This window comes from Pipistrellus kuhlii, unplaced genomic scaffold (assembly GCF_014108245.1).
Source record: "Pipistrellus kuhlii isolate mPipKuh1 unplaced genomic scaffold, mPipKuh1.p scaffold_m20_p_10, whole genome shotgun sequence".
In the NCBI taxonomy this organism is placed as follows: Eukaryota; Metazoa; Chordata; class Mammalia; order Chiroptera; family Vespertilionidae; genus Pipistrellus; species Pipistrellus kuhlii.
The window spans coordinates 24,311,283-24,324,810 of NW_023425405.1; the positions used below are offsets into that span (position 1 = coordinate 24,311,283).

The 13,528-nt window shown below is 40.0% G+C and overlaps 1 protein-coding gene and 1 long non-coding RNA gene across 2 annotated transcripts in view; one reads left to right on the forward strand and one right to left on the reverse strand.

Moving 5' to 3' along the window:
• CNTNAP2 (contactin associated protein 2) overlaps positions 1–13,528 on the forward strand; it is a 1,655,787-nt gene that overhangs the window by 1,053,898 nt on the left and 588,361 nt on the right. Inside the window, exon 12 of the mRNA XM_036429148.2 lies at positions 6,767–6,886. Coding sequence (XP_036285041.1) covers positions 6,767–6,886 — 120 coding nt within the window. The remainder of the gene's footprint in view (positions 1–6,766; positions 6,887–13,528) is intronic.
• On the reverse strand, positions 86–8,200 carry LOC123651894. Its single transcript, XR_006740879.1, has 3 exons — positions 7,813–8,200; positions 4,792–4,797; positions 86–97 (listed from the first exon to the last, which is right to left on the reverse strand). It is a non-coding gene; the product is annotated as an uncharacterized LOC123651894 (long non-coding RNA).

The window sequence follows — 13,528 nt, forward strand, 5'->3', positions numbered from 1 at the left end:
AACACTCCCTGGGGCTCGGACTTGATTGGAAAAGTCAAGGCAGGAGCTGCTGCCTTCAGCAAGGTCCCCCTAAGAGGCCCCTGACCTTTTGGAGAATCTTCCTTACAGACTTAACAACTAAGTCCCATGCTTCCCCACACTTAATTTATGTTTTTATTTCCCAGCACATTGTGCCTGTTGTACATCTTTGCTCTTAAATCCTCTATTCTTCTCTGCCTGTGAGTTGATAATTGGCAATGTATTGTGCTATGTATGGGTCTAGACTGGGAGGGCAGAGAAGGCATCACCTTCAAGGCTATACGGATCTTTCATGTTCATTCCAAATGGTATACTTTATTTTTCTATCTTTGCTATTCTGATGAATACTTCTCTTATTGATCAACAGCTCTGGGAGTACACTGTGTGTTTAATAAAATGTGTTCTTTTTTAAAATAGTTTATTGATTTTTAGAGAGAGAAGAAGAGAGAAAGAAGCATCACCAATGTGAGAGCATAACATCAATCCATTGCCTCCTGCATACACCCTATCAGAGATCTAGCCTGCAATTCAAGCTTATGCCTTGACTGGGAATCCAATTGGCAACCTTATGGTGCACAGGACAATGCCCAACCAACTGAGTCACACAGGCCCCGGGCATAAAATGTGTTTTTAAATAGAGCAATTATGTTATTTTCATACATTTGTGTTAAACAGAATAATGCCTCCACCACCTCCCATAATATGCCTGACTTAAACCATGGAACAACCCTGTGACTATGTCATCTTACACAGCAAAGGTATTTAATGGTCTCTCCCTTTGCACATGATATAATCCTGGAATATCTGGAGGACATTTACATGATATAATCCTGGATTATCTGGACCTAATGAAACCATAAAGCTTCTTAAAATAGAAAGGTGACAATGAAAGCAGAGAATCAGAGTGATGGAGTGTGAGAAAGACTCCAGCAATCACCATTGGCTATAAAGATGTAGAAGTTGGACAATGAGCCAAGGAATGCAGGTGCATTCAACACTCTAGAAAAGATGAGGCACTGGATTCTCCCCTAGAGGTTTCCAAAGGAATATGCCCTACCCACAATTTGAATTTAGCCCAGTGAAACCCATCTCAAGTCTGATTTCCAGAACTGTTAAGATAATACAATTGTGTTGTTTTAATCTACCAAGCATTTGATTATTTTTGTTACAGCAACCATAGGAAGCTAATACAGCAGTCCCTTGTCATATCCCATTTCTCCTAACATGATCTTACAGAGACAGCATTCGATGTTTCATGAAAATGAATAAGGTATTTAGGATTTATCACTTATTGGATTTTTGCATGCTCCGAAATTCAATCAGATACGCTCAGCTGTCATATTTCTAAATACATGCCATTTACTTAAGAATATGAGTCCTTTACTTGGGACTAAGCATCACGGCAGAGAAAAATTACTTTTTCAATTCAGGCTTTCCTCACCCTCTGAAAGTAGAGCATTCCTATGAAACCTTAGGAAGTCAAAACAGCGTAAAGCCAAGAAGCAATTACCTTAGGACGCATCTGGCTAATGGATGCACAAAATAAATGGAGATAAAGCGCAGATGCTCATGGGCACAGTTCGAAGCTATGGGGCTCCATACTGAGAGGCTGAGTAGTTCCTGGGAAAGGAGCTTGGTGGGGCCACTCTGGCACCTTGGGGCGCAGGCCACCTCTATGAAGGCTCTCTGCAAAACAAACACTGAGTGCTATTTTCTGCTTTGGGGATGTGCTTCAGTTAGCAGAAATAGGCACTGTGAAGGGTTGATTGCAAAAGCAAAGGGGCATAAAGAAAACTTTTGAAAAGCAGGGGACACCTGTAAATCAATGGAGTTAATGAGTCTACTTATCTTGCCATCAGTCCAATTTCCTTTCTGATCTTGACAGCCTACTAGCAAACTCAATTACTGACAATGGCTCAGGCCCCTCTCTTCTCTTTCTTCCCTGGCCCATGCTGCTCAGTCCTCTCCTGTAGCTTCATGTGCAACATTCTAGCCAGGACTGCACAGACTCACCTGGCTGAGGCATTTGGTGATTGCTGTGGTCAGTCCATTCTCTGATTAGAATGTTAGTATGTTCAGTGCTTTTTGGTTTATATCGATACATCCTGTGACTTCATTTAATCTCTGCAGTAATTTGGTGATAGAAGTATTATTTTTGCCTGCAATTTACAGTTGAGAAAACCAAGTTAAGGGGAGTTTCCCAAGAAGTAAATGACAGAAAGATTTAAAGGGAAATCTCTTAATTCCTTATTCATTTATAAAATGAATGCGATTTTGCTGTATTACAGTTGCCCTTGACATTTTATTTCAGTATCATTCTTCTAATACACATTGTGCAAAAGTATTTTTTAATGATGACATTACTAATACACATTATAAAACCATATGAAAAGCACAGAAAATGAAAGGTTTTCAATCATCTATAATCTTATTACTCAGAAGATAATCACTATGTTTTGTGTGTGTTTTTCTTTATTAAGATAATCACTATTAATGTTTTGCTGTATTTCTAAATATATTTCTGTTAATTCCTCCAAGTATATTTCTATGGACATTGTATTTTAATTTAGAGTTTGGTATCACATTCCATTTTCATTATCTTGAGTGAAATGGCGTGGCATTCTAGCTTTATTTTATTTAAAATTTTACTGTATCACCTTTTAGTGACTTATTTTTTCTGTTTATATTTAAATGTAACTTAAGAATGTATTCACTTTTCTACAGTTAACTTTTTAAATTTGATTTTAGAGAAGAAAGGAGCGGGAGAGAGAAAAATATTGATCAACTACCTCCTGCACACTCCCTACTGGGGATCAAGACAGAAACCCAGGCATATACCTTGACCAGGAATCTCTCAATGCATGGGAAGTCACTGGATAAACCGAGGCACACCTACCAGGGCTAGAGTTCACTTGTTCAGGATTAGAGTTGTGCTTTTTAAAATGTGCTCAGACCAGCAGCACCAGCAATCACTTGGGAGCTTATTAGAACTGCAGATTCTCTACTGAGTCAGAATCCCCTCGTGAAGGCAGAGCCGTTTTAATAAGCTCTGCAGGTGATTTTTCACACATGATAAAGTCTGACTGAGATACTGGGTTTTCCATTTGTGTTGATGAGGCAAAAGCAGCTCATAGGCCTATCCTACGTTAAGGACAAGCAGAATAATCCTCATAGTTTGAAGGAAAAGAGAAGAGGTTTTGCTTCCCAAACTGCCTACATCCACTGCCTTCTACATCTACTAGCACTCTTAGTTACCTGGGTTGAGATGTGTTGCCCTCTTTAAAATGCTAACATGCTTACTTAGAAATGCAAGTGTGACTGACGCTTCCCACCCATGGTGCTTTTATACATATGCATGTGCTTCTTATGATAAGACAACTAAGCATGTCTTCAAGATAATTCAGTCTTGTTTAAGAAATAAAATGTTTGTATATGAAATCCAATTAACAATTAATAAAGCCCTAGTTTATCATAATTAAATATTACAATACGAGGTGAACAATGAATGGCTTTAGTTCTACAGAAAAATAGACATGTTGCATGCAGAGTCTCCTTAAGAAAGACGGAATATGAATGGGACCGAAATAATAATTATCATATTGATCATAAGAATTCCACCTATTAAATACTTACTATGACCAGACATAATATTAGGCAAATGCTGTTGGTTACTTTCTCCAATTCTCAAACCACCCTTAAATATACCCATTCTCAATGGAAGGCTAAATAAAGTTAAAACACTTTGCCAGTGTTTATAGCACTTCATGAAATCAGAATTTCAACCCAAGTCTGTTTGACTGCAGGGTGCTGCCTCTTACCACATCTGCCTAAGTAGTAACTCTGATTAAGAAAATTTATACATTGAGCCAAAACCGGTTTGGCTCAGTGGTAGAGCGTCGGTCTGCGGACTGAAAGGTCCCGGGTTCGATTCCGGTCAAGGGCATGTACCTTGGTTGCGGGCACATCCCCGGTAGGGGGTGTGCAAGAGGCAGCTGGTCGATGTTTCTCTCTCATCGATGTTTCTAGCTCTCTCTCTCTCTCCCTTCCTCTCTGTAAAAAATCAATAAAATATATTAAAAAAATAAAAATAAAAATAAAAGAAAGAAAATTTATAGATTGAGAAAGAGGCTTATAGTATATATATTGCAGATGAAGGCAAACTCAGGATGGGTGAGCAATCTCCTATGTCAAATTCGCCTGACCAGAGTACAAGGTTTATATTGGCAAATTCCTAAAACCAGGAAAGATCTATTGGATTATAGCAAGTCTTACATGCATAGAGGCTGATCTGAGGTATAATATCATAGATACTGAAGAACCATTACACATTCTTTGAACATTACAAAAGTAATAAAATTGGATAAAAAAGCATAATTTTATGGGAAGTGAAGAGATATTTGGATGAGATAGTGGATTAAAAGGGTGATTGTTATAAACCAGAGAGCAGGTACTAAGGAAAATGACTGAGGTGTTGGCAAAATAACTAATTATTAAATATTATGGAAGAAAGATAAAAGGTTTTAATAGCAGGTGGTCAAAGGGACTTTAGAATTTGAACTTGACATTGTGGATGACTTTGAGCTATACTGGGAAATTATAATAATCTGGAGAGAGGTTGTCAAAGATGAATAATTAGTTTGTTTTCAGATGTTGTGGGTTTAGAACATTCTGAACTCTCTTCCATGTCTTACCTGGTCTCAGTGTACTATTGCTAGATTTACCTGGTCTCCATATGCTAATGCTGTTACAAACATGTGAATCAGTCACCTCTACTCTGTGCTTAAATTCTCATACTAGTGGTCTGGTGCACAAGAATTGTGCACTCATGTGGGTCCTTCAGCCCAGCCTGCGCCCTCTTGCAGTCTGGGATCCCTTGGGGGATGTCCAACTGACAGGTTTGGACATCCCTAGCACTGCTGCAGAGGCAGGAGAGGCCCTTGCCACCACCACTGTGCTCACCAGCCATGAGCCTGGATTCTGGCTGAGTGGCACTGCCCTGTGGGAGAGCACTAACTATCAAGGGGCAGCTCCTACATTGAGAATCTGCCCCCTGGTGGTCAGTCTGTGTCATTGAGACTGGTCATTCCTCTGTTCAGTTGATTTGCATATTAGCTTTTTATTATATAAGACTAGAGACCCGGTGATCAAGAATTGTGTATGGATGGGATCTGTCCCTCAGCCCAGCCTACACACTCTCCAATATGGGACCCTAAGAGGAATGTTCGACTGCCTGTTTAGGCCCGAACCCACCAGAATATCTTCTAATCTTCTGAATCACTTCCCTGGAATATAGTTGAACTACTAGGAGTTTTCTTTCCAAAACCTACATCTAATTGTGACCTCTTCCTGATTCAAGTTCAAAAATACTTCCTCACTGCCTTTCACTTGGTATGGTATTCAAAATTAGAGCAACTATAATGTATTATCAAAAGAAGCCACTGGGGTATAGAAAGTGAATGAATTAATCATTATGTGGGATAAAAGCTGTATGGGTTCTGCTTAACTTCCTAGCCACTTCCTCTTCTAATAGCACTTTATGCATAAGCAATACCCATATAGAGAGGGATCCCTAATCCAGAAGTTCTTTATCCATGTTGTTCACAGCTGTATCTCTGTAGTCTAATCTACTGCTCAATGCATCATACGGACTTAGTAACTATTTGCAGGGGAAAATAAGGACTAAGTAAATAAAAACATTTTAGAATTGTTTGAGTCCAGTGTGTTGTTGAAATGAAGTAGACTTGGAGGTCTAACATCTTTGCAAAGAGGAAACCAAGGAAAGCCAAAGGGAAGCACGGAGAAGATGGAGGAGGAAGGTAGGAAAGGAAGTCCCAAGGGCAGATATCCTACTCCATAATTGAACAAAAAGCAGATGTTGGGAGTAGGAGTTAAAGTGCACAGTACCTAAAGTCTTTAGTACTTGCATTTCAGAAATGTGGATTTTTATCAGAATTCTTAATTTTGTAAAGAAATCTTTCAAATTCTTCAGAGGTATCAAAAAAAGTTTTTGCAATAATATATGAAAGTTCTCACTACAGAGGTGACATGTAAATTTTGTACTTTGGAAAACAGTTGGCATCTCCAAGAAGAGAAAATGTGTCAGGAGCAGGGGAACAAAAAGGAAAACAATGAAAAAGAACCTGTAATTCAATTACATTGATAGCAGCTTTCTACACCAACAAGATTTGATGTAATTAAACCACCTGTAACAAAATGAAGCAGGGACATTTCTTTCCTTTTTCCTGAAATAAATGAAGAAATCTTGTGACACTATACTACTATACAAAAAATGAACTCTTTGTGTGTGTGCATGTGTGTGTGTGTGAGAGAGAGAGAGAGAGAGAGAGAGAGAGAGAGAGAGAGAGAGAGAAAGAGAGCTCTTAGTTGATGATCAAGCAAAACAGACAATACTTATCTTGTAAAATAACAGCCTTTACAGTAAGAAGATGGTATCTATAAATATCTAGAGATTCTTTTTTTTTATCATGAGCCCTAATACAATGAACATTACATCAAGTTAACAATTTCATGATTTTAAGACCATTTCCCAATAATAAAACCTTAGCATGAATTTATTATCTTTGTTAGAACAGAAATGCTTATAGAGTAAATGTAAAGGAAAGAATGCTCATTCTAGCAAGAGGATACAGTCCTCAGCAGTGGTAGCCAGTATGTGATGTGTTCCTGGGGCATTTGTCCGGGGAGCCATTTGTTCCGTGCTGTGCTCACGTAGGACATTTCTTTCCAGCCATCTATGAGCCATCCTGCGAAGCGTACAAACACCTAGGGCAGACGTCAAATTACTACTGGATAGATCCTGATGGCAGTGGACCGCTGGGGCCTCTGAAAGTGTACTGCAACATGACAGGTAATGATGCCATATTTACGTTTCATGAGCATTGCTTTTCTATGTGTTGGAAATAAGTGATGTCACTGAATTTTGTTTCTTCTGCAATTTCTATGACAACACACAATAAACTAAATATTGCATGGTTTGTTAGATAAATAGATGGTGCAATGTATTTCTAAAGCAATTATACTATCCGATGCTGTATGTAAAAAAACGAAATCTACCTTCTCACCATAACAATAAAAATGCATTTTAAAAACATCCGGAGTAGGGAGAAACCCCAGGAAGGTTGAAGACCATGGAAAGAGCTGATCCATGAAGCAGCCCCTGCAGGTACCTAAGTTGGGGAAAGTCAGCATCTCTGCTCAGCTTTCACACTGCCCATGATTCAGGAAAGCCCTCAGACCACTCTTCATAGTTCCTCTGTTCCCCATGGTTATAAAAGGAACCCTTCTGGGGGCTGAAATCCCATCTGGCAAAGGCAAAAGCAAAACTTGCCTGCAGCTTTCATGAAATGAATCTGCTTGAGAAGAGAACCTAGTGTTTCCCTTGCTCCATATTAAATTTTGGGGGCTCTTGCAAACTCCCACTATAGCGTGTAAGATGGACAACTTTCTAGAGCCTATTTTCTAATAGACACTGGGTGACATCGTACTCTCTGAAATGGAATTTTTGGACTGGAACACGTGGTGTTCTCCGGTGCAGGATATCCTGGATTCTTTGTCTGTTGGAGTCAAAGAATGAATCCATGGATAGAAGGTGGTATAATTGTCCCAATTATATCCCAATTGATTAATTATCTGTCTAGACTTAGTGGGACAAATGTAGGTAACCAGGAGTCAGCAATATCGGCCTATCCCATGGTACTTCAATGTCTCCACAGCTGGGCCGAACTGGAACACATGAACACAAGATTAGCATATAATCACACAGGGTTTATTAACCCATTTCTAGTGGGTCCTAGGCTCCTGCAAAGGCCACCCGAAGATGCACACCAAAAGACAGACTAGGAAGACGGAGATAGGCAGGCAGCCGCAGTTGGTTCAGGCTCACACAGCAGAGCAATCAGTCAGGGGCTTGTCTCATGAAGTGACGTGGAATCCTCCTCTATCTGGCAGGAGATGTTTACTGAAGAAGGTCCCATGCTTATATAGCCGGGAGTAAACAACTTGTGTCTTATCGGTGTGGGCCAGACGGTGTGCCTTATGCTAGGAGCAGGGTGTTGACACTTTAAGGGCTTAGGGCATTCACATCAAGATAGTGGAGTGTTCACCAATTTGGAAGTTACAGGGTATTAGGGTCTCCACACAGCAAACATTTCATGCAATGATCATGTCATATTAGGTCTAGTAATAATTAATGTCGTTTTCTAATACTTTTTTAAATCGAATTTATTTAAACAATACAACAAAATTTAATCAACAATATAGTTGCCGTTGTTTTCTACTACTTGTGCCCAATGCTCAGGAAGCATTTTAATCCCTCTGTTGTAACATTCTTGTGATTTTGATGCAAAAAATTCGGTCAATGCATTTTTGAGGCATTCTTCATTATTAAATTTTTTTCCAAGAAGAAAGTTTTGCAAAGAACGAAACAAATGGTAATCGGAAGGGGCAATATCAGGAGAATATGCAGGTTGAGGGAGAACTTCCCATTCCAACTGGCGCAGTTTTTCAGCAGTGATTCTTGCAGTATGCGGTCGTGCGTTATCGTGGTGAAGAATTACGCCCTTCCGATTAATCAGCGCGGGTTCTTTTTCTCTTAAAGCTTGGGCTAACCTTTCCAATTGGGCACTATACACTGCACTTGTAATGGTTTGGTTAGATGGTAAAAGTTCATAATGAAGAATTCCTTTAAAATTCCACCAAACACACAACATCACTTTTTTCGCATGCAAGTCAGGTTTTGGAGTGGGCTGCGGAGCCTCATTTTTGTCCAACCATTGAGGCCGCCTTTTCAAATTAACATACAGCACCCATTCTTCATCTCCGGTAACAATTTGCTCTAAAAACGGCAAACGGTTTTGACGAGAGATGAGTGAACTGCAAATTGTGACTCTTTGATTATGGTTGTTGTTGTTCAACTCATGAGGAACCCATTTTCCAAACTTTTGGACTTTGCCAAGTGCACGGAAATTGTCTTTTGTGAACAATTTAAAGTTGTCCAAGCTCTTGTTGGGTAATTTGAGGATTTTGCACCAAAAGAGCTTGAAGAGCTTCTTGATCAAAATTGGACACACGGCCTCGACCACTCTTGTCATCTAACGAAAAATTTCCCTCGCGAAATTTCTCAAACCAATGCTGGCATTTTCTGGCGCTAACTGCATCTTGACCAAGAGCACTACAGATGTTTTTTGCAGCCTCACTTGCTTTTCTTCCTAATTGGAAGTCGTAAAGCATGCAGTGCTGAATATGCTCTTCATCCGCCATCATCTTAGCCCTAGTTTTGCAACAAAAACCAAACCAAACACAAACTTTTTCAAGCAAAACTTGTTAATTGCACTTCACACGTTCTGTAGGTACCACGTATTTGAAGGTTATGTCAATACAAGTCAACGCCAAGCAAGATTTTAAACGAATGTTTAAAAACGACATTAATTATTACTAGACCCGATACATTAGAGGGGTTTCCTATGACCATATCATTGTAACAATAGTAAAGGTGGAAAATCATTAAAGAACAAGTACAGACTCCTATGTGGGGAGGAGAAAGGAGACCCACTGAGTTCCTTTTCCCTATGACTTAAAAGACTGCAGATATTGGTGCCTTGACATCTCCTCTGATTGGTCACTATTCCCTTGGACTGGTTACTATAGTAACTCCTGGGCTCAAAAGTCAAAAACCTCACATGACCTCTCCCCTCCTTCCTTATTGTTTTCCTATTCCCTCTGGGCTTTCTTTTTCTCCTTCTGGATGAAGGGCTTCCTTCCCTTTATTTTGTAAATATAGACCTTTCCCTGTTCCCAGCTCCCTCATTCTATGGAAATGTACCTGTGGCAGCTTTTCAGCTTCCCTATTCTATGGAAATATACCTTCTGTTGTTCTGCAGCCTTGTGCTTTCTCCATGGTCCCCTTAATTTCCAACATTTCTAAAATTTCCTAAACTTGTTCTATTTTACCCCTGAAACTCCTGTTTCACCTCCAAACCCCGGAGAAGAGTGTGTGGCATGCTCTGCTCACTGGCTGCAGGTGAGGATGAGCACTACTGTGATCTCCTGAGCAATATGATAAGGATGATGATCCCATAATGCTACTGATGCTGACTGCTACTGGACTGCTTGCCATAGGCCAGGTATCCTTACTCAGACTACCTGGCTTTGTATCCTGGTCCCATGAATCAGTAAATATATCATCTTGGCTACCTTATTAACTTGATTAAACTCAGTAAGCCTCAGTCTATTTCCCTGTAAAATTGATAATAATCTCTAGTTTATAGCATTATTATATGAATGAAATAAGATATCTGCATATGGTTGTTAGGATATTACCTGACACACAGTTAATTTTCAGTAAAGGTTGCCAGCAGTGGGGTGCTATTATTTTTTGAAACACTAGTGAGTTAAATAACTTACTCTATCATTCAGGCAAGACTCAAACTCAGATATATGCAAGATAATGGTTCTTGAGGATGGATATCATGCTTCAGAATTATGCATGGAGATTTCCCCCCTTTTTCTATACAACCTTATTGGCTCCAGCTCTGGAGACTTTAATTCAGTAGGCATACAATGGACATTGGTTTGTGCAACTAGAACCGAGAACCCAGGCAAACAGACCCAAATTGAGAACTTTCAGCACCATCAGGACACAAGCTTCCTATGGCACAGAATGGAGAAGAGAAGGATGAAGACATGAGTATAGAATGACAGACGTATAGAAAATGGTAAAATGGCAGCTATCCTCCCAAAAATTTTCTCAAGTATTGAGTATTCTAAGTATAGCAGAGAGGAGGAATTCACAGACCAGAAAGCTTGACATAAGAGTCATTTTTTTAGCTTGTTAATGGCCTCAAGAACTTTCTTGTACACCTTCACTCTATAAAGTATAACCTATGAGAACTTGTTTAAATTTGAAACAATCTTGATTTTGCTCTCTCTTGCTCTCTCTCATATATATATCAACTATTATCCTCAAGGGAAATCAAGACATCCTGATTGTGCTTGGAAAATTATGAATTTACTTTAGTTATTTGCCTATATGTATTTTAAAAAGAGAATTAGAAAGCAAACCCAAATCCTAATGAATACGTTCTTTATGTGAATAATACATACAATGAAGGACTGTTTACCTTCTGGAGAGATGACCTTACTGTCGATTGAAGCCATCACTCAGAAGCCTGGGTCTCCTTGTCATAAGTATCTCCCTTAAGGAGTATGGCTGCAGTTGAATGCAGTGTTCTATATACAGTCTGAACAATGAAGAAAACAGTCCAACCTTCTGCAACGAGCATATTTTTATGCTGTCACACAAGATAGTTATGGACACCAGTGTGTCAGGGACCCTTGAAGGCCAGCAGGCATGATGTGACCGTTTGCCATCTATCAACTCTTCCTTAATCTGTAAAGGCGAACTTGACCGTTAGGAGAGCATGGTACCACAAAGTCTGGCTTGGGCTGTTCATTTTTCAAGAGATATATGTTGAAAAAGAGGAGGGAGTGACAGTGTGAGATCGTCTATGAAGTCTTGATATATCACTCTGTGTCATGAGAAATTGTATATGCACCTTACTTTATAGCCTTTCCATTAAATAATAGGGCTTGCCCACTCCTCAGGAACCGAAATGTAATTGGGTGTTTATCACTGTTGAATATATCACATATTTCAAAAATGGAAGCAAGACATCTTCTCTGAGAAAGAAGTAAAAATTTTAAGTAAAGAAATCTCACTTGTTTCTTTACTTAAAAACATCTACCCGAAACAGTAACTTGGGGTAGAAAGTAAATACATATACTAGAGGCCCGGTGCATAAAGATTCATGCAAGAATGGGCCTTCTTTCCACTAGCTGCAGGCACCACCTTTGCTCTGTCCCAGAGCCACTTTTCCACCTTCCCATGCTGCCCAGAAACCTGGAGCAGCTGGGGTGGTACAGAATGCCTGCATTTGTCGCCGTGGTGACCACCAAGGGTCCCACCCCACCCTCCACCACTCAGTGCCTGCATATGCAAATTAACCCACCATCTTTGTTGGATTACTTTGTATATTCAATCCTGAATGGCTAGTGGGCATCACAAAGGTACATTCAGTTAGCATGTTACCCTTTTATTAGTGCAGATTCCTCTAGGATCCTTTTTCCAGGTTTTTTGTTTTGTTTATCATTTATACATTCACTATGTGCCAGGAGCTGTGCTGTGAGAGAATAAATGGATATAGTAAATGCCTTTATGGTACTCACAACTTACAATAAAAACAAGCGTTAAAAAGTAAACAAATGAGTAACTATCTTAGAAAGAAAAATAATGGAATTGTGAGGATTTATTTTGGATAGAGTGTTTTAGAGAAGACCTCTCTGAGGAAGCAACCATTTAGCCAAAATATAAAGTATAAAAAGAGACAAGGCACTCAAAAAGGAGAGGAAGGGAAATGAGTCCTATAAATTCATGCCCAAGGCACCCAAGATTGTTTCCTTGCAAAGAACTGAGACACAGAAGCCTGAAGCAGATTGAGCTAAAGGAGCTGAGAATGCAATCAGCACATAGGCAGGGCCAGAGCAGCCAGGCAGTGGGGATGCTGGTGTGGAAAAATGCTTGGGTTTTAATTCCCCAGTTATATTTTAATAAAGGAGGTGGGAATCTAGCAGAGTTATTGGCAAGAGAATTGAAGGGTCTTAATTAAAATCCTCACTTAGGGTTCTTTGAGAGACTGGGTCATAGCACTGGGACCAGATGGGAAGTGGTTGTAAAAGTCCAGGGAAGAGGTGCTGCTGCCTTGGAGTAGGATAGTGACAGTTTAAGTGATGAGAAAGACATGGATTATAGATCTAGTTTGAAGGTAGTATCAGTGTTGGTGATGGGTTAGTTAAGAATAATTCAAGACAGTTATCAAGAATAACTCCTGAGCCCTGGCTGGTGTGGCTCAGTTGGTTGGAGAATTGTCCCAAGCATTGAAGAGTCACAGGCTTGATTCCCAGTCAGGGCACATTCCCAGGTTGGGGGTTGGATCCCTGGTCAGATACATACAGGAAGCAAGGGATTGATGATGGGATTGAAAGAATAAAAATGTTTAAAAGCTGTCTGTGTTATCTCAACTATCCAAGGCCCCCGCCAGTGATGGGAACAGGACCCTTAAAGTTGTCTCAGGAAATAGCCCCGAGCAGGGAGTAAACAGAGCAAGGTCTACTCCGACAAGATAAGAGAAACAGGATAACAGAGTAAACCTTGCTTTGACAGTTCAAAGTGAAATAGAGTGCGAGATTACCGGACAGGACTGTTGACTTAGCGCAAGCCCTGTCATAAAATATGTTAACAAACCCAGTCTCCCCTTTTAGAATTCCTTTGTTCCCCTCTTCCCCCTCCGGGTGTAACCCCTCCCGACATAGTTTTTGCCTATATATACTTGTAAGATTTTCTGCTCAGGGCTCGACTCCTCTGCTCCTGCGTGAGTTACGAGTTGAGCCCCAGCGCGCTGGAATAAAGCCTCTTGCTGTTTGCATCAAGTGACGC